The following is a 23,279-nucleotide window of genomic DNA, read 5'->3' as shown; positions in this document are numbered from 1 at the left end:
CACGAGTTTGCCAGGTACAGGACTGGGGTCTGCCAGGTACAGGACAGATATCTGCCAGGTACAGGACAGGTGTTGCCAGGTATAGGACAGGTGTCTACCAGGTAGGGGACAGGTGTCTGCCAGGTAGGGGACAGGTGTCTTCCAGGTACAGGACAGGTGTCTGCCACATTCGGAACTGGGTGTCCAGCCTGGCTCTGCTATCAGCTCACTGTGTGACCCTGGGCCTGTCACACCCCAGCCTGCCCCTGGGCAATAAGGAGGGGACAGGCAAGCCCCAGCCAGCAGCCGCACTGAGGATGCTACGGCCCTGGCATGGCTGTGCCAGAGGCCCCACCAGGCCCTCCTAGGGACCCTCCCTAGCTGGCTGGCTCTGTGCTCTTGCTAGGCACGATCCCCTTTCTGCCTGTGTTGGCACAAACACACTAACCACCCCCGGCAGTCCATTTGCCCAGACTTGAGGCAATCAACTGGGAGGGCAGCCCAGGGCACATTCCCAGTCGTGCCCCACCCCCGTAGGCAGGGGGGCACTTGGAGCAGAGTATCTCGGCAGGACGGGCACCCTGGGGCCGAATGAAGGCTCAGGACAGCAGGAAAGTGTTCGCAGACCCCCAGCAGCCCTGACCCCCACTGTTCCTGGGCGTCTCGGAGCAGGGGACTTGTCCTCCCCAGGACTGTGGAGAGCCAGGGCAGGGGATGGGAGGAGCAAAATCAGCACTCGGGGACAGTCTGTCTTCCAAAGGGCGTCCTCAAAGCCAGTTCCAGGAACTGGCCTGCGGGAAAAGCAGATTTCAGCTTCCAAAGCTCCTGAGGCAACATGAGCAGGGAGCCTGGTGCAATTAATTTACTATCAAACAGACAAAGCCAGCAGGCCGTGTCTGCCTGAAAAATGCCCTGGACATACTGACGTCAAAGAATAACGCAAACAAGACAACCGAATTCCGTGCAAGGGGCTGTGGCAGGCGGGGCAGCCGCACCAAGCTCCAGGTATCCACACAGGGCGAAGGCCGGCCCGAGTCCAAACCCTGCTTCCTGACAGTAATGACCTTCCTTCCTGCGGCTTCCCCAGTGAGCGAGGCTGTGCTTGGTATTTCCACGCGCCTGTTTCAAGAATGAGCGCGCTGGAGCCAGCGCTGGGAACACGGCGTTTCCTGGCCCCAGCACTTACCCAGTGACAGAGCAACCGGGCTGGCCAGGGGCCTGGCGTTGCACAGTGCTCCCCATGCTTGGCCTGGAGCAGCCTCCAGGGTGCCGGGGCAGGGGCCTGAGTATGGGTCTGCTGGGTATGGGGGAGCTGGAGTTTGGGGTGAGGTGCTCTGCTCACACCATGGGCTCTGGGTAGGGGCAGGGGAGGGTGGAGGCAGGGTCTAGCCTGACCTTTAGCAAAACTTCTCTGCTCCCCCAGGTCCCTTAGAGGGATGGGCTTTTCCTGCCACCAGGCATGGCCCTCAGAGTCGCCCTGAGATCCTGGGAGGCAAGGCAGGCAGAGTTCTGTGCTATGTAAAATGTGGGGCTGGGGGCTGTGATGGCCTCAGAGAACAGCTTCCCTATGCAGCCTGGAGTCCCAGTCTGAGGTCAGGGAGGACATCATGCTGGCTTCCACCTTCCAGAAGACTTCTGCCCTGGCGCAGTGTGGCCGCACGCAGAGTGGCTCCCAGGTGTCACACCCTCCTGCCACGCCCAGTGGGCCACAGGCCCCTCCTGAGCTGCAGTCGCAGGTCCATGAGGTCCTACACCCCAGATTCACAAGCCACCAAGACAGGGCTCACAGTCATGCAGCTGACTCCTGAAGCCTCAGTATGGCCCCCCACGGAGGTCCACCCGCCCACCGAACTTGGAGCGGCAAGAGCTGGCTCAGAGCCCCCAGGCTCCTGCCTGAATCCACCTCTGCTGCTCGGTTGCTCAAGACCTTGGGCCCGCGCTGGACTGCCTCACCCCTCCCACCCAGGCCAGGGACCCCACCTCCCACACCCTCTGCTTTTGCTGTGCCAGGGGCTTTAGTGACAGGGAACTCACCACCTGCCATCACAACCTCTTCCTTTGGCAGACAGCTCTGGGTCAAGGTCCTTCCTCACATGGGGGTGAAATCTGCTTTCCCTTGACCTCCTTTGCCCCCACCCACCCCTGGGCCAAGTTCTGGCTCCAGGAGCCATGGCTGCAGGCCCATCCCCAGGGCAAGTGTCCCCCTCTCCACCTGCACATTTCGCCCCCACGCAAAACCAAAAGCTCCAGCAGAGCAGTGCCCAGCCCGTCTTACGCACCCAGGACGTCAGCGGACTTCTTCCGCTCCACAATCTGGATGTCTCTGGCGCCGGCTGGGATGTGTGTCACCAGAGAGTAGCCTGGGGAAAGGGACAGCAGTGAGCAGCTGGCAACTGGCCTATCTCTGGCTGCAGCAAAGCCCACGGCCAGAGCGGCACCGTGGAAGGGTGGGGCCCAGAGCCACACTGCCTCTAAGGAAAGGCACCTGGTTTGCAGGGGGTGGGGCTCCCAGGGCAGGCCCGCCCACCCCCACACAGCCAACCTCTGCCTGAGCAGGAAGTTCACGGCCCCACCAGACGCCCTGTGCTGATGGAGAGGCTGCTCCTCCCAGACCAGGCACGCACCTGGGTTTGCCTGGGACCCCGCTACCATTTTCCGCCATGGTCCTCATCCATGACGCTCATCATTACCTGCCCCCCCACTACCCACAACCCAAACCAGTTGCCAACTCAGAGTAATGACGACCCCGTGTGTGTCAGAGTAGAACTGTGCTCCACAGGGTTTTCAGCGGCTGGTTTTTTGGAAGCTGATTGCCAGTTCTTTATTCTGAGGCACCTCTGGGTGAACTCAAACCCCCAACCTTTCAGTTAGCAGCTGAGTGGGTTAACTTTGGTACCGCTCAATGACTTCCCCTCCTGTCACAGGGGCTTTAAAGGCACTGGAGTCAAACGAACTCGAGTCTTCTCTGCCACTGACCTCGAGGGTGGCCTCTGATAAGTCGAGGGAGCCCTCAGGCCTGTTTCCTTGTCTGAAACTCAGGAGTAACAGCTCCTATTCCAGGGTCAGGGTGGGAGGCTTCTGCATAGCATGGCGCCGGCCACCAAGCACATTCTGATTATTATTATTTTTTTGTAACTCTTCCATGTCACACCACCACACTGGTTTTAAAGGTTTGCTGCTTTCAAAGGTGTGGGTGAGAATGTTCAAGGGTAAGTGTGCGCGTAGGATCTGGCGACTGCCGTTAAGCCCTTCCTGAGCACCAGGCTGAGGTCTTCATGAGGGCCAGGTCAGTCGGCCCAGGGCCTGTCATCGAAGCCCCTCATTGAATGGGAAGGCAGCCACAGAGTGCTCTGAGCTAAAAAGGAAGCAGGGGTCTTCGGGTGTCTGAGGACAGAAGAATAGCAGTCCACAGACGGGGGTGGCAGGACAACAGAACGAACAGCTGCCTGGTCCTAGGCTACCCCAGGTCTGACCGTTATCATCCACAGGGGTCTCACTGGCTGATTATCAGAAGTAGGTCGCCAGGCCTTTGTTCTAGTCCACCTCAGTCTGGAAGTTCCACCGAAACCTGCTGAGCACCGCAGCAACATGTAAGCTTCCAGAGACAGATAGGCCGTGACTGCACGTGAGGTGCACTGGCGGGGAAGGGAACCTGGGTCTCCCATGTGGAAAATGAGAATTCTACCACTGACCCACCACTGCTTCCTAGAAAAAGCCCTAGAAGGATATAAAAGTCTTCGATGGTGGAGAGTGGTGAGAAGAGGCTCTTAGAGGGTTCCGCCGGGGCTGACGCTTATTTCACTGGTTCCCGTCTGAGAAGTGCTGGAGACCACTTCTTCGGGGTAAGCTCTCTGCCTCTCCCTAGCCGCCCCGCCCCCCTGCCCACCTGAAGATGCTAACTTTGTCCCTCACAGCCAGTGGCATGCTGGTATCTGGTAATGTTTAATAATTGCCTCAGGGTGGGAGTGGGACGCTGATTTGAAGCGCTGGCCAATTTCTGTGGTGTAAACGTTCCCAACATGGCTAATTCGATTTCAAGCTACTGATGTCCCTGAATGTGGAGCTGGGCAGGGGCATGCGGCAGTAATGCCTGGTATACACCATTTCCATCATACAGGCACAACCTCTAGAGCCTAGAGTTATGGAGCAGAGAGGTAAAACAATTGGGAAATGATGACTTTGGGGATTTATGATCTTTGTGTTTAATATTATCTAAAACGTAGGGTTATACACTTTAATTTTTAATCATGTCTATTTAACAACTAGCTCCCAAGACTCCTGAGCATTTAGTAATTGGCTCTCTTGGGCTGGTATGGGCCCGCCCTATGGTTAGCAAGCACAGGTGTATCAGGGAGCAAGTGGGCTCAGTGCTTAGGACCACAGCCCCAAGAGCCAGGCTTCCTCTTCTGCTGTGTGGCCTTAGACTAGTTACTTAACCTCTCTGCCTATTCCCATCTGCACAGCAGAGATAGGAACACCTGCGTCTTGGAGATACCTGGAGGGGTGAACACGTTAACTCGTGCAGATGTGGCTCAGTACCCACACACAACCAGCCCCTTCCCCAAAATGAGAGTTCCCGGAGGACCTGGCACATAGTAGGTGCTCAGAAAAGAGGTACTGTCTGAACTGGACTCTTCTGTGTCCCTGGGCCACCCCAGCAAGGGAGAGAGGGGTTGCAAGATGCCTGTGCTCAGGCCCTGGGGTGGATTAGCCAACAGGCAAGGTAAACACCGTGCTTACCTTGCTTACCAGATCATCCATGGTGAGCAATTTCACATTTTCTCACCACATCAAAGACTCTGCTTCTAGGTCTGCCTGGCATCTGTCTCTCTCCCAACCCCTACAGAATCAAAGCCTCTTTAAATTTACAATCTCTAACCCAGTAAGCAAGGAAAGCTTGGGCTTACCTTGCCTATTGGATAATCTGCCCCTGCTCAGGCCCCTCCCGCACTGAGGCCCCCACCCTTGTCTGACAGTCTGACAGCCTTGTCCGCTGCTCCACCACAGGTCTTCCATTAAAGATACACACCTCCCTTCCCCAGCGCCTGTCCCTCCTGGGTGGGGCACACCCACCCCTAAGTCCCAGCCCACCCCCACCCTCTCCAACACTCTGGCCTGGTGTCTAGCCCCAGCCCCAGTTCTCCACACGCCCCTGGGACCGCCTCAAGGTCGCCAGCCCCACAGTCATCCCTGATCTGAGGGGAGTGGCGTGAGGAGGCTGTTTCCTCAACCTCCAGGACACAGATGGGTCCTGGCAGGTCCTGACCCTCGACCTGAGGCGGCCCTAAGGGGATGGTTTTAGTTAGACTCAGCCAGCCTCACTGGGGAACCTTGCGCAGGCAATCCCACTCTGAGCCTCAACTTCTCCGTCTGCTGAGTGAGTTTCAAGCTGCCCGCCCAGTCTTCCCCCAATCTAGAAGGTGTAATAAACAAAACAAAACAAAAAAAATTGCCTTTGAGTCAGTGCTGACTCGGGGCAACCCCGTGTATTACAGAGTAGAACTGTCCTGGAGGGCTCTCTTGGCTGTAATCTTTATAAAAGGAGCCCTGGCGGCACGGTGGTTAAGTGTTCGGCTGCTAACCAGTAGATCAGCTGTTTGACCCACCGCAGGAGGAAGATGTGGCAGTCTGCTTCCATAAAGATTACAGCCTTGGAAATCCTATGGGGCAGTTCTACTCCGTAATACATGGGGTCACTATGAGTCAGAATCGACTTGAGAGCAACAGGCTTTGGTTTTAATCTTTACGGAAGCAGACAGACAGGTCTTTCTTCCACAGATCCACTGAGTGAGTTTGAACCCCCAACCTTTCTGTTAGCAGCTGAGCACTTAACCACTGCACCATCAGGGCTCCTTATAGGGTGTGATTAAAAAAAAACCTGTCGTTGTTGATTCTGACTCATAGGGACCCTACAGGACAGAGTAGAACGGCCCCATCGGGTTTTCAAAGTTATAAATCTTTAAGGAAGCAGACTGCCACATCTTTTTCCCTTGGAGGGGCTGACCTTTTGGTTAGCAGCCAACCCCTTAACCATTGTACCACCAGGGCTCCTTAGAGGGTCCGATGGTCCAGTTTAATTCCACAAGCACTCACTGAGACCAAATGATGCATTTGGTTCAGCACTAGGCAATGTAGGTAACACCCTCCCAAAAGTATAAAGTCTTGTCACACACACAGACCTTACCCTCCAGCCCCCGTGAGGGCTGGACCAGAGAGGCTCAGCCTGGAGTTGATGGGGCACCTGTCCCACCCAGCCCCGCTTTGGCCCTCAGAAACCTGGGTTCTAGAATCTGGCATGCCTGGACTCAAATCTCACGTCGGCAGTGAGGATTGGGACTCGTGCCTCAGCTTTCCCCATCTTAAGTGTGGTTTAGCATCTGCAGGCTTCTGTAACACCAAGTGCCTACTGTGTACCTGGTATGCGGGTGGTGCTCAACAAAGAGCTGCTCCTGACTCCTGGACAAAAGGGCCCAGATGAAGAACCAAGTGGCCCCAGAGGGAAAGGAACCCAGCAGGCTGGGGTGGAATTGCACCCAGGACCCTGGGCGCCCAGGCGCCGCCCTGGCCTGACTCCTTACCGAGGTGGGTGTTCCCCTTTCGGTAGTTGCCGGTCACATGGGTGCAGCTGCTCCCGTCTCCCTGGCAGACGCCGCACTTGTCCAGTGTGTGGGTGGAGAAGAGCACACCGTCACAGCCGATGGGCTGCAGGAGGGAGGAGGACAGGCCGCTGGAGGCGCTGGGGCCAGCTGGGGGCGCCACTGCCCAAGTGGGTGGGTGGGTGGGCGGGCAGGCAGCAGGCGGTCATAAGAAGAGCAGTGGAACGTTTGCTACAACGTTTAACAACCTCACATTTTCCAGACACGCAAACCCCTCGCAGGTCGGCGAGCTTGCAGGACGTGCCGTCTCGGGCGGGCACCATGAGCTGCCGCTGGCCGTCCACAGTGGTGCAGTGCAGGTCACAGGGCTTGCTGGAGATGTGCACATAGTCGTCTGAGGGGGGGACAGGGGCTCAGTGTGTTGAGATGCGAGGATGCCCCCCCACCCACCCGGGTGAGCAGATGGGGAAACTGAGGCCTGGAGAGTGGAAAGAGTCACGGGGGGGATCTAACAGAGGGGCTTAGTGTGGGGAGGGGTGTGAGATTCAAGGACTTTCCCACCCACCACAGAGACAGCACCCCTCATGGGGAAACTGAGGCTGGGAGAGTGGGAAGAACTGGCCCAGGGTCTCAGAGGCAGAAACAGACCAAGATACAGGTAGCCTGGCCCCAGCCCAGGGGCCATGAGCTGCAGCACTCTGCCTCCCTGTGCGGGGAGCAGCTTCTGAGACCCTTAGGGGACATAGCCCCTGCAGATGAACTGAGCCAGCTGGGCACCTGGGCTGCTGGCCCCTGCCCCCAGCCCCCCAGCACTCACCCTGTGGGCAGGGGGCGCCATCATTTACACAGCTTGCCTGAACCCATTGTCTCCCCTCCCCCCACCAGCCCCCACTACACAACCCAGTCTCCATAGACTGGGTGGCCAGCCCTGTCTGGGGTCCTCTGGGTATGTCCCCGAGCCCTGTCCACACAGTGAGGTCGTGGGGAGAGTGACCACTGACTGCAGAGACCACGCTGGCAGGGACCAGAGCCCCACAGTCCACATGTGGGTGATGTCCTGGGCAGGAGGACAGCCTTGAGGCCCAGGCTCAGGAGACCCAGAGTCCATTTCTGGCTCTGAAGCTGACCACCATGTGCCCTCAATAAGACCCTCCTCCTCTGCACCTCAGTTTCTCCATCTGTACTCCCAGCCTCTCTCAGGCACTGGATAAGGATATTGCTTTCTGTGGCCGTGCCCCATCCCTGTTATCTCCCTGGGAGACGATCCCTCGAGCGTGGGGCTGGATGCTGGAGGCCCCCCCACAGCAGGGCCTGGGCTGCAGGTACCGGGGTAGAGGGGCTTCCACTGGTACGTCCGCCCGTTGTACACGTGGGAGTTGAAGGAGATGCACTGCTCCTCACGGAAGCTCCTCCCATCCGGCGGACACTCCTGGGAACCCAGGAGAGAGAGAGGGAAGCACAGGGACCAGGCCAACAAAGGCATTTTGTCCCAGCCTAGCAGGAAGTGGCTGAGCAGGGGCGCCACACCAGGGCGTGGCCCACGAGTGGTCTCTGTCCTCTGGCTCACTCCTCGCTCTCCGGGAAGGAGGGGGGGCGAGCAGAGGGGCACTACCGCCCCTCAGACGCCAGCTCTGTGTCAGCCCATCTCACATGCTCCGTCTTCAGCAACCCAACTTCCCCCAGCCCTGGGAGCCGAAGCTCGGCCCTCGCCCAGCCTCGGGACAGAGACCTGGTGTGTTGGGTCGTACTGTGACCACGGAGCCTAGAACGGGGCTGGCATCCAGTGGGCACCCGCACTCGTTGGTGGTATCATTGTGCAGTGGAAGGTGGGCTTCACAGAAGAGAAGCCCATAGTGCAGAGGAGGACATCCCAGGCACCACCTGGCCAAGGGCTCCCTAAACGCTCCCTTGCACCTCTCCCACCCCTGGGCCCCTTTGTGATTGAACTGAGGAGCCACAAGGCTGAGGGCTTGGACAGCAGAAGATGGTCATGGAGCCGAAGGAACTGTCCTTCAGGAAGGGCGGGGAGCCCAGGGCTCTGTTCCCTCTCCCAGCAGGTGACCCACGTGTGGCTTCAGGAGCCCCATGGAGTTGCAGCAGGAGCCCCAACCTCTCTGCCCGTGGAAGCAAGTCTGTCTCAGCCTGGCCATGGTCCCCGTGCCATGTCCAGAGTGTGTAGAGGACATGCAACGGTAATGGCCTGATTCCTCAGGTGACTGGGTCTGAGCCCAGGGCCCCTCATTCTTCTTCTTTCAACTAGAACATCAACCTGTCCCCATGGTCTCCATTACAGAGCAGGTCCAGAGGGTCCGGGCTGCTGAGAGGACCCCTTGAGAGACTTCCCAGGGGGGAGGGAGGCCAGGGTCTGCCCCCGGCCTTCAGGTGGGACTCACCTGGGCTCTGCACAGCTGGAAGCGCTTGGACGTGCCTGTGCAGGTCCTGTTGCCAGCGCCCACGATAGACTTCCTCCTGGCAGGAAGACAGGAGCTCTGAGCGCCCCTTACCCTGCTCCAGGGGCGGCCTCTTGACTGATCTGAGGCCACTGGGTTCTGGAAGGCTCTCTGATTCCCCAACCAAGGGGTTCCTTCCTCCCTACTCAACTCCTGCCAGCCGGAGCCAGCCTGGTCTAGCAGGTGTTTCTCATCATCTCCCAAGGGAGAGAGGATGGCAGGTCCACCTCTCCTTCCCCAGCACCCAGCACAGGCTGTGGCATCCAGACGGGTAACAGTGTTAGCAATGGTCCGTGAATAATGACACTTGCCATTTGCTGGGCCTGTGGACACCCACTGTCTCATGGAGTCTCAGGAATGTGAAACAGACCCCAGAATGACCTCCATTCTCCAGAGGAGGAACTGAGGCTTGGAGATGTCAAGTGTCCTGCCCAAGGTCACACAGCTAGGCAGTGGCAGAAGCGAGGTTGGAACCCAGGTCTGTCTGACTGTGGCGGCTCCTCACCACCTCACCCAACTCCTCCCAGGTTCATCCAACCCAGGTCCCGAAGCGAAGGCCGGTGGGCCTCACCCCTCCATCTTAGCGCCCTGGAAGTGGATCCTACTTGGTCAGGAAAGGGTTGTGCCTGGTGCCCTGGGAGTATGACGAGCCTCAGGATACTGCTGCCAGGCCGTCAGGAGGAACCAGTGAGAAGACAGCATCTCAGATGGCTGTGCTGCCCCCGACCTGAAACCCTGCCCAGCCCAAGGGCCACATTCACCTCCCACCACCAAGCCACCTCCCGGGCCATCCCTCGCAGCCATGCTGGCCCCACAAGCCCCACGCTGGCTGCCCACCTCTGCTGCAGGCAGTGCCGATCCTGGGACATCACCCCATCCCCACAGCTGCGGGAACATGCTGTCCACTTGGTCCACTCCCCCCACCAGTAGGCTGTGGCGTCTGTGCCCCCCTCCAGGCTGTTGGATGTCGGGCTGTTGTCCTGAGGAGAGGACCCCATGGAGCATTAGAAGAAGGTTCTGGAGCCTGCAGGGGGCCCTGCTTGCCCCGTGCCTGTAAGCATAGCTGCTCCTCAGGCAGGCCGGCGGCTGGGTTGCTTGGCAGCCGGGGGTCAGAGCCCAGGCAGTCTGGGAGGGAGCTTTCAGGCCATATAGGTTGAGGGTCTTCTGGGTCTTAAGACCTGGAACGTGCTGGGAGCTTGGCGAGATCCTGAACCCCACCTAATCACCTCACTTTCTCTCCCCAGGCAGCCCAGGGCAGTGTGGGGTCCCTAGGACACAAGTCTGCCCATCTCTGCCCCCACTCCAGGTCTTCACTGGGCCCTCAGCCCTCTCTTGCCAACTCATCCAGTGGCTCGGAATGTCCAGAACCACAGTCTAGGGAGTGGTCTGAAGGCTCTGTGAAGACAGTTCCTGGGAAGATGCTCGGGACTCTGGGCACATGCCCAGGCCTGCCACACAGCCCCCACCAGACCCAGTCCACTTGGGGGTGAGCATAGCACTGGAGGACAGGCTGACGATGCAGCCCCACTCACCGTGGTCCCAGTGGCCACTGCTCCCCCAGCCACAAGCACCATGGCCAGCAGAGACCAGGCCCAGGGTGCATGCCTCCACCATCTGCCATCCATCCTAGGAAACAAGGCCACTGTCACCACCAGGCCAGGCCCCAGTCCTTCTTCCTGTGACCAGGGTCCACATTGGGGAAAAGCCCTCAGAGTCCCCCCAGTCCCCAGGCCATGAGGTTATCTGGGATCGGTCAGTAATGGCTGCTAGAGGGCTCTGCTGGAGGTCTCAGGAAGAAGAGCTCGGTGGGTGATTGGTGATGTCTGCATGGCTGGGACATTGAAGAGTGGTATGCGTGCTAAATGTTTGCCATCCTAGACTCAGGGCACATGGAGAGGTATGAAAGCTGAGGCCCTGGACCCAGCAGAGTGACATGGCCTGAGGACCTGCCTAAGCTCCTTGGCCAGTAGAGCTGTCTCGAGCCCTCCCTCCGAGCTGTGGGATGATGAGCCCCTGCTGACCTCTTGGGCTCTGGAGGACTCAGTGAATGTAGGTGACCTCGGCCCGGCCCTGCCCCTCCCTGACCTCAGCTTCCCCACCTGCCCCCTGAGGTGGCAGCAAGGCCCTCTGAGAACCCACAGCCCCACCTTTGCAGATGAGCTGCCTGCCATCACCAGCACTGAGGTGAAGCAGAGCCTGGAATCTAGAGCCCCCTCCTGCGACAAGGTGGGAGGGGTAGCAGGAGGCATATCTCAGGCTGGGAGTGCCCTCCTTCCCCTCACGTCAGCACCCCTGGCCTGAAACAACACTCAGCATTCCCTGTTATTGTTGTTGTTAGGTGCTGTCAAGTCAGTTCTGACTCAATGAGACCCTACGTACAGCAGAACAAAACACTGCCCAGTGCTGCACCAACTGCTATTCATAAGGCTTTCACTGGCAGCTTTTTCAGAAGAAGACCACCACGTCCTTCTTCCTAGTCTGTCTTAGCCTGGAACCTCCACTGGAACCTGTCCACTATGGATGACCTTGGTGGGATTTGAACTACCAGTGGCATGGCTTCCAGCATCACAGCGACATGCAAGCCACCACAGTATGACTAACTGACAGATGGGGTGGCAGTCCCCAGTAGGGTCAAACTAAGGATCACCTCACCCCTGAGGGGGCCTCCAGCATTCTGGGTCCTTGTTCCCTCCACCCTGTTTCCCCAGCAAGGACCCCCTGCCCTCAGGAAGGAAGATAGGACCCCTGTGGTCCCTGTCCAGGGCTTGTCTCAGGTCCTGCCTGCCACTGACCATAGCGTTACAGGAGGGGTGTCAGATCCACTGAGCCCATCCTTTCATAGTCTGGAGCCCAGAGAGAGGAGCCGAATTGTCCAAAGCCACACAGCAGGAGGCAAGAACAAGCAAACTCTGGGCCCCTCCCCTGGCACCCAGCTGATTCCAAGGCAGGAAGGTGAGAAACCCGCCCCCCCCCACCAACTCCAAATTGGCCCATCTGTCTCCCTCCCACCAGCTACCAGCCCCCATCAGTCAAACACCTGCAGACTCCCAGGAGTCGCACCCTGAGGGCGCTTCTGCCCATTGGGGCAGCCACCCACCCTGGAATTTGGAGCCTGAGCCCTGAGACCCCCACCCACCAGATACCTCCTGCACCCCCACCAGGCACCCTCCCTCGCTGTCTCCATCCGCATGCACCCCCACACAGGGCCCAGGAGGGCCCACTGGCTAACCGGTGCCCTCTCCTGCCCGAGGCTGAAGACAGGTGCGGAGACGGCCCCACACGTGGTTCTCATTAAGGCTCCCAGACACTGCTGGCTTCCGGCCAGGCGGGCTCATGTGGGAGCCATCCTCCTGGGGGCCAAACGCACCGGCCAGCCAGCCAGAAAGGCTGCTGTGCAAACGGGGCTTCAGGCGGCCCAAGGCTGGGGACCCCTCTCTACAGCCCTCCTCTGGTTACGTAACAGCTCCCCCAGGAGTGCTTGGTGCCTCTAGGGCCTGGCCCCACTCTGGGCAGTGGGCTGGCAGGGGAGCTACACCTGGTGCCTGGGAGGGCTGCAGTGTGAGGCGGGGATGGGAGGGATGGCCTACCTGGCCAGGGTCAGCAGGTTGTCCTCCTCCAGAGAAAGGGCAAGAGTGGCTAGGGCAGGCAGGCCAGGTGCGCCGGCCGGTGCGGGAGGCGCAGTCCTGGGCTCGCTCCCCTCCTCCTCCCCGTGCCTCCTCCCTCTCGCACTTCAAAGAGCCTCCAAGAGCGGGGTTCCCAGGGAGGGGCGCGCAGCCCAGTGGCGGCGCCAGCCGGCGGCCGCCTTTATAGCTGTCAGGCAGACGGGGAGGAACTCACACTTCCCACCGCGCTCCCCCGCCCGCCCGCGGGGCCTGGCGCACACTTTAACCCGCTCCGCGCCTCTGGAGCCCGGCCAGGCCGGCCCAGCTGCCTGCTGGCTGCCGTGGCCTGAGCCGCGAGCAGGGCGGCCCGCCTTCTCGGGGCCAGGACTTGGGGCCACATATCGGGGTGGCCAGACGGAGCAGCTGGGGTCGCAGGGGAGGTGGGCTGCAGCACAGTGAGCCCAGGCCTGGCCTGCAGAGTGGGCCCAGCCCCTGACACTCAGAGGCTGGAGTCTGGGCCGTGGGAATCGTGCAGTCTGATCGCTCCGTTTTGCAGATGGAGAGACCAAGGTCCAGAAGGGGACCATGCTCCAAGCCACCCCAGCCAGTCTCGGGAAAGCTTGTGGAGGGCCTTGCAGAGCCTCCAGGCAGGAGAAGGGACAGAGGGGTACCCAGGAAGGGCGCAGCCCAGGGCTCCAGGGGGCACAGGAGTGCCCACAGCCTGCTGGAAGGGCCCTGCCAGGGGCGAGGCTTGGGGAGTCTCTGCAGATGTTCGCAACAGCTGGGCAGGCACAGCGGCCTGGCTGGGCCCAGGCCAGCTAAGCAGCCCCTGGCAGAGCAGGGCTGGGGCTCCAGGCCCTCTTCCTGCTGAGTCAGAGCCCAGAGCCCAGAGCCCAGAGCACAGAGCTGAGTGGGCACGCAGAGCCATGCTCAAGCCCCAGGAACCCTGGGCAGACCCCGGGCTTTGCAAGATGGAACCACAGTGAGCCAGGCACCCACTCCGCATAAGCCAGGCTCCCACCCCCACCCCCCAAGAAACAGGCGTCTCCTCGTGGCGGGGGTTGGAAGCCAAGGCCACGTCTTAAAGCCTTCTGAGCCATGTCATCTAGCTTCCTGCCTCTGCAGTGCAGATGTCACAGGATCCAACCAACAGCACCTGGAAAACCCTCCCCTCCCTCCATCCTCCTTGATATAAGGAACTGCAGCCGCTCCCTCCACCGACGAGTAAGTTCTTCCTTGTGTCTGACCACTGACAGTGATGGTCTAAAGGAACGCAGCAGTAGTAATAGTAACAGGTCTTCCAGTGTACCAAGAGCTACAAGGTCAGGCTCTTTATTATCCCCATTTTACAGATGGGGAAACTGAGGCTCAGAGCCAGTCGAATTGCCTGCCCAAGGCCTCCCACTGGTAAGGCCCCATCACTCTTGTTTGTCGTGTCCTTTCTGTCTGCTGACCTCCTTACACACAGGACCCCGGAGTCCTCCCCAAGCCCTAGGGAGGCCGTTCTCATCCATTTTATTTTCCTGCTGGGGGTAGCTGGGATGTTCGTGGTCACCCAGCCATCCATGTGGATAAAGACTCGAACCCAGGTCCATACTGCCCCCTGGGGCTGGCATGCTGAAACGCAGACACGATGGCACCCGGCACACCCACACAGCGCACACACATAGTCACACCCGTGGGACGCACAGACTCACAGCCACACCCACTTTGGGAACCCTTGGGGCCACACAGGGCTCGCCCTCAACCCCAGGGCTCCCACCCCCGCCAAGCCGCCAGGGCTCTACACCCCCTGGCAGGGTCCCCAGGCTCTCGGCACTCTGGCCTCCACATCCAGCCCACGCCAGAGTGACTAACGGTTTCCCTAGGGAGGGACCCTGTGGCTGACCAACATAACCACCCCCTGTGTCTTCTCTTGGCTCCAGGATCACAAAGGTCCTAAGCCAACTACCTGGGGGATGGGCCTCAGGGTGGCCAGCACTATAGGTGTGTGACCCCTTGGGCCAGCCACCCACACTGCCCCCAGGCTTCTTCTCCACGATGCCAGAATGCCTAGGCTCAGGACCCAGGAAACACTTGACTGCTGCTTGACCCACAGTGGCCTAGGGGCTTTGAGGAGGGAGACACTAAGAACCAGTGAAGGTATGGAGGGGTAGAGCAGACCCAGCCAGAGCCTGAACCCCACCAGGGGCTAGTCCACCAAGGAACCAGCAGCCCATTTTGGATGTGACCAGCATGGCCTGGCAGGGGCCCAGGTCTCAGAGGAGAGCCTCAGGGGAAGGTCCCCCCATCCACATGCACTCACTGCCCAGCCCTGGCAGAGGCACTTCCTTGAGGCTGGACATGGGGAAAGACCCTCCGCCACGCCACAGAAAGCCAGGCTGGTCCCAGGGTCCACGCACCCCTGAGAGGCCCGTTTCCCCGTCTGCTGGACCAGGTCAGAGGCTCCCCTTTTTTGAGCACAGAAATCTTACAAGGACACCAAGAAACTGCTTGCAACAAAAGCAGGGCAAGTGCTCTCGCCCCCTCCCCACAGTCAGCAGCCCAGGAAGCACCTTCTAGGTGTCCAGGGCCCCTGGAGCGCTGTCTGAATGCCAGTGCATGATCCCCAGCCCTCGAAGCTCCAGGCTCCCTTAGTAGCTTTGCTTGGGTGCCTGTGCCTCCTGAGACCCCCGCCCTCTCAGGCCAGGGCTGTCACTGGGCTGTCACCATCCAGGAGAATCCTTCTCCCCCCACTGCAGTGACCAGGGCCTCAGGGGAGAAGTAGCCCAGAAGGGCAGCATCTCCAGGCATGGACTCCCCGACGCGGCCTTCAGATGTGACAACTCTACCACTGCATCGTGAACACGTGAACCCAGCGCTTAGGACGACTGGGTTCAAATGCCAGCTCTGCCTCTTTCCAGCTCTGTGACTGGGCAAGTACTGACCTCTCTGTGCCTCAGCTTCCCCACCTGTAGAATGAGGCAACAACAGTGATCTCCCCTTGAGAGCCGGGGGGCAGCATTTTCTCAGCTGCCCAAGCCACCCCCGGGATGGCCTCCCTGAGGCCTGGGGCCCAAGACCTCACCTGCCCTGATTTAGGGACGTCTTTCTCTGCAAGAAGGAGCCTTTGGCTGCTAACCAAAAGGTCAGCAGTTTGAACCTACCAGTCTCTCCATGGGAGACTGATGACCTGCTCCCGTAAAGATTACAGCCTTGGAAACCCTTTGTGGCAGGGGCAGTTCTACTCTGTCCTGTTGGGTTGGGAATTGACTTGACTGCAACTGTTCTGGTTTTATAGTTTGTTTGTTTCTCTGTGTGGGCCTTCCCTTAAGGGTTGATCAACTCAAAGAAGAGAGTCCTGGGGGTGGGGGACACAGGACAGGCGTGTTTTGATGCAAAGAAGCTGATGGGGGGAGGGGACCTGAGGCTGGAACCAAAGTGGGACAGGGCCTGCAAAGGGGCTGGGAGAGATCTGGGAGCACGGGGTGCCCTTTGGTCAGCTGTGGATGGGGCCTTGCCCCTGGCATCCAGATCTGGGAAGGCTCTCCCAACTCCTCTGCCTCCCTGGGTCCTCCAAGCCCTCCCAGCACACCTGGCACCCTGCATTCCACTGGGAGTGCACTGTCCCCCATGCCAAGCCCACCCTGGCTCAGCTCGGCCATGGGGCTGACCTTCCTGGGCCCCCACTTCCCCATCACAGCCCACCCAGGGCAGGGGCAGCAAGAGGTCATGAGACATGTCTGGACCTCCAGTGGGCCTCTCTGTCCCCTCTTCTCTCTTCTGCCTCACCAGCAGGCTCTTCCTCCCAGATCTGGACAAGGCTGGGGAGTGCTGTCCCGATGTGGCTGGCTCAGAGTAAACTGGTAGCCGGCACCAGGGAAGTGGGCCATGGAGCTGGACAGATGAACAGGCCACCCCTGGCTCCAGTGTCCCGGGTTTTGTGGGCTGTGCAAGTGGCCCCCAGAGCCGGCTATTGGGTAGACACCTCAGCAGAAACGATAGCAAATGTTTCCGATTTCCCAGCAAACCTGCAAATCCATCAGGGGTCTTCTGCTAACACCAGCTCCCTGACCGATGTCCCCAGCAGGCCCCTCCCTACCACAGGTCACATTTCAGAGGATAGGGGATCTCCTAGCTGGCCAGCATCACTTCAGGAACTCTGGCAGCAAGGGAGTCCAAATTCCTGGGACCTCGAGAGAAACTGTGGTGTGTTTGGTGGCAGCCCCCCTCGGGGACTCCCCCTCTCGGCCTCACTGAGGAGCTGATTTGGTGACTGGCACTCGCCTTCGAGAGTGGGACAGGTAACGGTAGCCCTGCCCCTCGTACCTGTGTCCCTCAGGCAGCCGTAGGCCGTTTTGTAAATGCAGAATGAGATCCTTCTTCAGACAGATGACGGGGTGACATTTGTGTGCTCTTTACTGGTTACTCAACACACGTCTATACAGTGCGTACTGAGGACCCTGGTGGCATAAATGGCTTCTCTTTGGCTGTTAACTCTAAGGTTGGAGGTTCGAGCCCACCCAGCGGTGTTGCAAAAGAAGGACCTGGTGACCTGCTTCTGTAAAGATTACAGCCAGGAAAACCTTATGGAGCACAGTTCTACTCTGACACACAAGGGGTCACTGAGCGGCAATGAGTTTGGTTTTTTGGTTTGAGGGCCAGGCACACTCTGGTCTCTGTGTGTTCACCCACTGGTCCTCACAGCAACTCTCTGAGGTCATTACCACTGGGAACTCCATTCTGCAGGTGAGGGAACATAGTCTCAGGCATGCAAGGGACACACCAAGGTCCAAGAGCTGGGGGGTACAGGGGGGCATGGAGCTCAGAAGCTGGGGATGGCTTGGGTGGCCAGCTTTCTGCCAACTGAAGACAGCTTCTGCTTGCGTATCACTGCCGCAGTGGCAGACACGCACACGCAGACATAAGCACGGTCATACACGGGCAGAGGCCCTGAGGTCAGCCAGGCATGAGACCCTCGGCCGCTGCCTCTCAAGCCAGACCCCCCCACCCCACCAGGTGCAGGGTGCCTCATTGGACCTCCATGTGGAGAGTGAGACACAGGGCCACTGTGCTCTGGACGACCAAGCACCCCCGGAGCAGTGCTCACAACGCAGAGACACGAATGCAGCAGCTGGCCCGGTCATCGCGGCGGGCAGACAGACAGTTGTCCGAGAGGTGGGACTGGCATTCCACGCATTTCAGCACCTCTATAAAACCCAGGCTGATTGCTCCGGCTGGGGGGAGGGCTGGGATGGGTCGTCCCTTCATCCCACCTCCTCCTCCCCACCACCACCTGGTGCCAGAGGCATCTGCCATTCTTGGATTGGCCTCTACTAGGTCCCATTGGGCCTGGCTCCACCCACGGGGCAGAGGAAGGATGCTGCCTGGGTGCCGCTGGGGGCTGGTAGGGGAAATCAAGTCATTCTAAGAAACTGCTCTAAGTGTGGGCCAGCTGCGCGCTGGGCGTGTGAGGGTACAGAGGGGTAACAGACAAGATAGTCCGGTCCTCAAGCCCTGGAATAGGGGCAGATTTGCTTGGGTGCCTGGGCCTCAGTCTGTGGCTCTGTAAGATGGGGAGAGCAGAGGCCTCTATCCCCGACCCCCGCCACCCCAGCTGCTGAAAGGGCCCAGTGGGCTGGAATATGAACAGAGCTTGGCACGAGGCCTGGCCCGAGGCTAGTGCCGAATCAACGTCCTGTGTGTAACTGGTTTTTAAGATGTTCACATGCTGAGGGGGGCTCAGAGAAGGGAGCCCACAGCCAGCCGGGGTAAAGGGAAGCTGCCCAGAAGAAGCAAGCATGATCAGGGTGTGCTGGTAGAAGGAGCCACCACAGACCAGAGTCTGGACAGTGTGCGGCTTTGGGGGTCTGGCTTGGCTGGAGCAGGGAGTGTGTGAGGGGCAGGGGAAGGCAGGAAGGCAGCGCAGAGTCTTGAATGGCGGGTGGGGAGGCAGGGGCCCTGGGGGACAGGGGTGCCAGCTCACGCCTCAGCTGGCTCAGAGCCTCCCAGGTTGAAAATGCTCCCAGCCTGGCCCTGTCCTGGGCCCGGCCCTGTCCTGGGCCCCCTGGTGTCTCAGGGGCAACCACATCCCCAAACGCAGCCAGCCTGTCTCTCCTACTCTACCTCCCCCCTTCCCTTGCTGCAGGGAGGCCAAAGGTCATTTCAGTCCTATTCAGAGCTGGACGCCTTCCCCAGGGCCAGCTGGTCAGCATCCAGGCTCTAGGTCTGGGACCAGAGCCACACACGGGCTGCCACCACCCCGCCTCCATCCTGCCCTCCCAGCCCCACGGCGAGGGTGGCGCAGTTCCAGGCTTTCAGTAGAGGTTCCTGGGCTGCCCTGGGCCCAGCCACCTGTCTGCCCGCCTTGGGACAGTCCTCCTCAGCCCCTTCCTCCTTAATCGCTGCAACACATGTGTAACTCCACTTTCCTTCTCTCCACCGCCTCCCTCTCTCGTTTTCCCTTCCTCAAGCGCCGAGCCCTGGCCTGGAGTTGACAGCTGTAAAGCATACACACACTTGTGCACAAAACCAACTGTGGAATGTTCTCCTGCTTCTGAGCGGGTCTGCAGCTCCTAGTATTCTCTCCTTCGCTGTCTCTCTTAGCACCTGACATCTAATCATATTTCCTCACCGCTGTTTTCCACGCCTGCTAGGGAGTGAGGCTGGGGACTGGGGGCTGAGGCTGGGGGCTGGGGGCTGGGGGCTGAGGCTAGGGGGCTGGAGATGAGGCTGGGGACTGGGGGCTGAGGCTGGGGACTGGGGGCTGAGGCTGGGGGCTGGGGGCTGGGGGCTGGGGGCTGAGGCTAAGGGATGGAGCTGAGGCTGGGGGCTAGGGGCTGGGTCTGTGGCTAGGGCCTGAAGCTGAGGCTAGGGCCTGAAGCTGAGGCTGGGGGGCTGGAGCTGAGGCTGGAGCTGAGGCTGGGGGCTGGGGGCTGGGGGCTGGGGGCTGGGGGCTGGGGGCTGAGGCTAAGGGATGGAGCTGAGGCTGGGGACTAGGGGCTGGGGGCTGTGGCTAGGGCCTGAAGCTGAGGCTAGGGCCTGAAGCTGAGGCTGGGGGGCTAGAGCTGAGGCTGGGGGCTGGGGGCTGAGGCTAAGGGATGGAGCTGAGGCTGGGGGCTAGAGCTGAGGCCGGGGCTGGGGGCTGAGGCTGGGACTGGGGTCTGAGGCTGGGGCCTGAGCGGAGGGAGGGGCAGGGAAGAACACTTCCTGGTCTCAATGTGATGGGGGTTCTGGTGGTCTCCTTGGAGAGGGCATGGAGGGCTCCTATGAGGCCAGGCTGGAATGCTCAACCGCCTGACCTCCTCAGACTTTCATTCATTCTTTTAACAAAGTCATTCATTCAGCCGCTGTTTGCTGAACACCTGCCATGTGCCAGGTTTAGATGTGGGAGGCACAGAGGACCCCTAGGGTAGTGAGCTGGCCAGTCTGCCCCTGGTCCCAGCATTCCAGAAAGGGTACACTCCCACCAGCTCAGCTTCAACTGCAGGACAGAGTGGGAGGTGCTAGGACAAGGAAGGAGGGAAGTGTTGGGCACTGTTCAGGAGCCCCCAGCCTGTTTTGGTGGCTGGGGGCATGCAAAACACTATGGTCAGGGCGGCCTCCCCCACAGAGGTGCTGTATAGGCTGGGGGGTGTTGCTTAACCAGGACAGGAGGAGGAAGTAGGCAGGAAGAGGAGGCTGGGAGGAGAGGCAAGGTCTGAGGAGCTCCAGTGTGGGAAGGGTCTGGTGTGGATAGTGTGGTGGTCTGAGGGGAGCTTGAACATTGCCCTGAAGCTGTGGTGTCTTGGGAGACCGTAAGCATAAACAGAAGGACAGTAGAAGCAGATGAGCCAACAAGACCTTTCATTGAAAACAGCACAAGCTGGCTCTGGCCAGCTTAAGACAAAAAAGACTTCCGGAAGTAAAATAGCAACAGCCTGGCCAGAGGCGGCCCAGAATGACATGGCAGCCTCTCTTGGAGGTGCCGCCATTGTGATGAACCAGCATCGCCTGTTCCCACCCTACTGTGCCTACACCCCAGACTCCAGCCTAGGGTCCAAGAACACTGTGGTGTTCCATACAGTGTCCATACAGTGACGTAACACCTGGCGGACCTCGGCTGTGTGCACGACGTGATGGATGGCTCAGGCATGATGGAGGTTCAACAAAAGAAGCCAGACCCGAAAGAGCACGCGTGGCATGATTCCACAGACATGGAGTTCTAGACCAGGGAGCATGCACTATGGTGGCAGAAACCAGATGAGAGCTGCCTCTTTCATGGGCATCCCCTGGGAAGGAGCAGGAGGAAATGTTCTAGGGTGATGGGGCTGCACTACATCTCAGTTAGGGCAGTGGTTATACAGGTGTAGGCACCTGAGAAAACTCATCAAGATACATATTTAAAATCTGTGCATGTTGTGTGTAAAATAAAGTGGAGACCAAAGATGAATGGATGGTGGGTGGGTGGATTGGTGGATGGGTGGATTGGTGGATGGGTGGGTAAGTGGATAGGTGGATGGGTGGATTGGTGGATGGGTGGGTGGGTGAGTAGGTGGGTAGGTGGATGGGTGGATTGGTGGATGGGTGGGTAGGTGGATAGATGGATAGACAGACGGACACATACATAGATAGATGATAGATAGGTGATTGATAGATGGATAGATAGATATGATAGATGACTGATAGATACTTGGATAGACAGAAGACAGATAAAAAAAATCATCTAGTGCTGCTATGACAGAAATACTACAAGTGGATGGCTTTAACAAAGAGAAATTTATTCTCTCAAAGTCTAGGAAGTTAGAAGTCTGAATTCAGGGTACCAGCTGCAGGGGAAGGCTTTCTGTCTGTGCTGGCTCTGGGGGAAAGTCCTTGTCATCAATCTTCCCTGGTTGAGGAGTTTCTCAGCACAGGAACCCCAGATCGAAAGGACGCGCTATTCTCTGCCTCTTGTTTCTTGATGATATAAGGTCCCCCTGTCTTTCTGCTTGCTTCTCTCTTTTATATCTCAAAAGAGATTGATTTAAGTCCCAACATAATCTAGTAAAGTGAGTCCTGCCTCATTAACATAACTGCCTCTAATCCTGCCTCATTAACATCACAGAGGTAGGATTTACAACACGGGAAAATCACAACAGATGACAAATGGTGGACAGTCACACAATACTGGGAATCATGGCCTAGCCAGGTTGACTCACATTTTGGGGGGACACAATTCAATTCATGACCAGTAGACAGATAAGTAGGTAGACAAATCCATCCAAAGAAAACTTTGATAATCACCAAACTGTCTATTACCCTTGACATACGGAGTTTAGAAATGGCAAAAAAAGGGATTATAAAATTCTCTTTCATGTGTTGTTTCAATCAGAGTAGGAGGAAATTTAGGTTTAAACACTTTCAAGAGAACACAAATGATATTCAAGTTTATTTTTTATTAATAATGATTTATTAATAATGATTAAGAAGAAATGTCACTAAATCTACCAAAATAAGGCATAAAATTAAAGTTGATACATGGCTTCTTTCTTGGCTTCTACACACGGAATACCTCACCTCTAGTTCTTTTATACTTTCATTCAGCATCACCATAATAACACTGAAATAAGTCTAACGGAAGTGCTCAAAAGTAAGTTTTTTTTTTTTTTTGAAACATTGGACGAGGGAATACAAAAACACAGACACCATTTCTTGGCCGGGGAATAACAGGACATCCTGCTACACAGTTCCCTCGAGACTTCTTGAAACAAACAAACAAACAAAAAAAACCTATTGCCATCGAGTTGATTCCAACTCATAGTAACCCTATAGGACAGAGTAGAGCTATAGAGTTTCTGAGGAGCGGCTGGTGGATTCCAACCGCTGACCTTTTGGTTAACAGCTGAACTTTTAACCACTTTTCCGCCAGGGCTTCACTTCTCGCAACAGGAGAAGGTAATTCCCTGGAGGACAGCCAAGTAGCTGAGGTCAAAAGAAAAAGGAAAGAATGCTGAGAGGGCAGGCATCAGTCTTGCGCTACAAACACTGACAGAGATTGTCCTGGTCTGCTTACTTCAGATGTGAAACCATGTAACCAAGTAGAAGAGGGTGTTAGTTTCATTCATCTCATTCCCAGCAGAAAGCTATGTGGGGAAAAAGCAGGCTAGTGAGAACTATATGTGGGCTGGTGATGTGTGAACGTTATCTACAAGGCTCTTGTAGTGATTAGAACCAGCTAAACCTTGGTTTCCCAACTCTTGCCACTCATGGTCACATGACTCAAGCAGCAGAGTCTGTTTATCTTCCAGTCCTAGGCTCTCAAGGCCCTGGTGAGGGGCCAGGATGGAAAATGGCTGGAAGTCTGGGATTGCAAGGGTGGGGACTTTTCTCCAAGGTTGTTGCCTTGGAGAAAAAAGTATGGTCTCCTTGAGTCAGCTTCTCTGGCCTCTAAAAAAAAATCAGAGACAAGTGCTTGACCACATGGCACATCAGCTGTTGGACCCCCTCCATGTGTCACCGGGCGTGTGCACGCCTATTGCTGCCTCCCTCCCCCGCCCTCTCTCAGGGCATTTAAATGCTCCTCCTGGGTGCACGCAGCTGCCATCGAAGCCCCGCTGAGAGGGAGCAGGCCTTCTCCCCTCCATTTCCCTGCCTTGGGTACCTGGAGGCCGGCAACCCCTGCCCACCCCCACCAGGGCATTTCTCCCCTGCCC

General features: G+C 58.1%; 1 protein-coding gene across 1 annotated transcript in view; it reads right to left on the bottom strand.

Moving 5' to 3' along the window:
• Positions 1-10,650, bottom strand: part of ADAMTSL2 (ADAMTS like 2) — a 35,981-nt gene extending 25,331 nt beyond the window's left edge. Inside the window, exons 1-7 of the mRNA XM_010599986.3 lie at positions 10,558-10,650; positions 9,863-10,005; positions 8,969-9,044; positions 7,902-8,004; positions 6,824-6,969; positions 6,558-6,681; positions 2,259-2,339 (exon numbers count right to left, since the gene is read on the bottom strand). Coding sequence (XP_010598288.1) covers positions 2,259-2,339; positions 6,558-6,681; positions 6,824-6,969; positions 7,902-8,004; positions 8,969-9,044; positions 9,863-10,005; positions 10,558-10,650 — 766 coding nt within the window. The remainder of the gene's footprint in view (positions 1-2,258; positions 2,340-6,557; positions 6,682-6,823; positions 6,970-7,901; positions 8,005-8,968; positions 9,045-9,862; positions 10,006-10,557) is intronic.
• Between the last annotated feature and the right edge of the window lie 12,629 nt (positions 10,651-23,279).

This window comes from Loxodonta africana, chromosome 9 (genome assembly GCF_030014295.1).
Source record: "Loxodonta africana isolate mLoxAfr1 chromosome 9, mLoxAfr1.hap2, whole genome shotgun sequence".
Classification (NCBI taxonomy): domain Eukaryota; kingdom Metazoa; phylum Chordata; class Mammalia; order Proboscidea; family Elephantidae; genus Loxodonta; species Loxodonta africana.
This window is presented reverse-complemented; position numbering and strand designations above follow the sequence as displayed.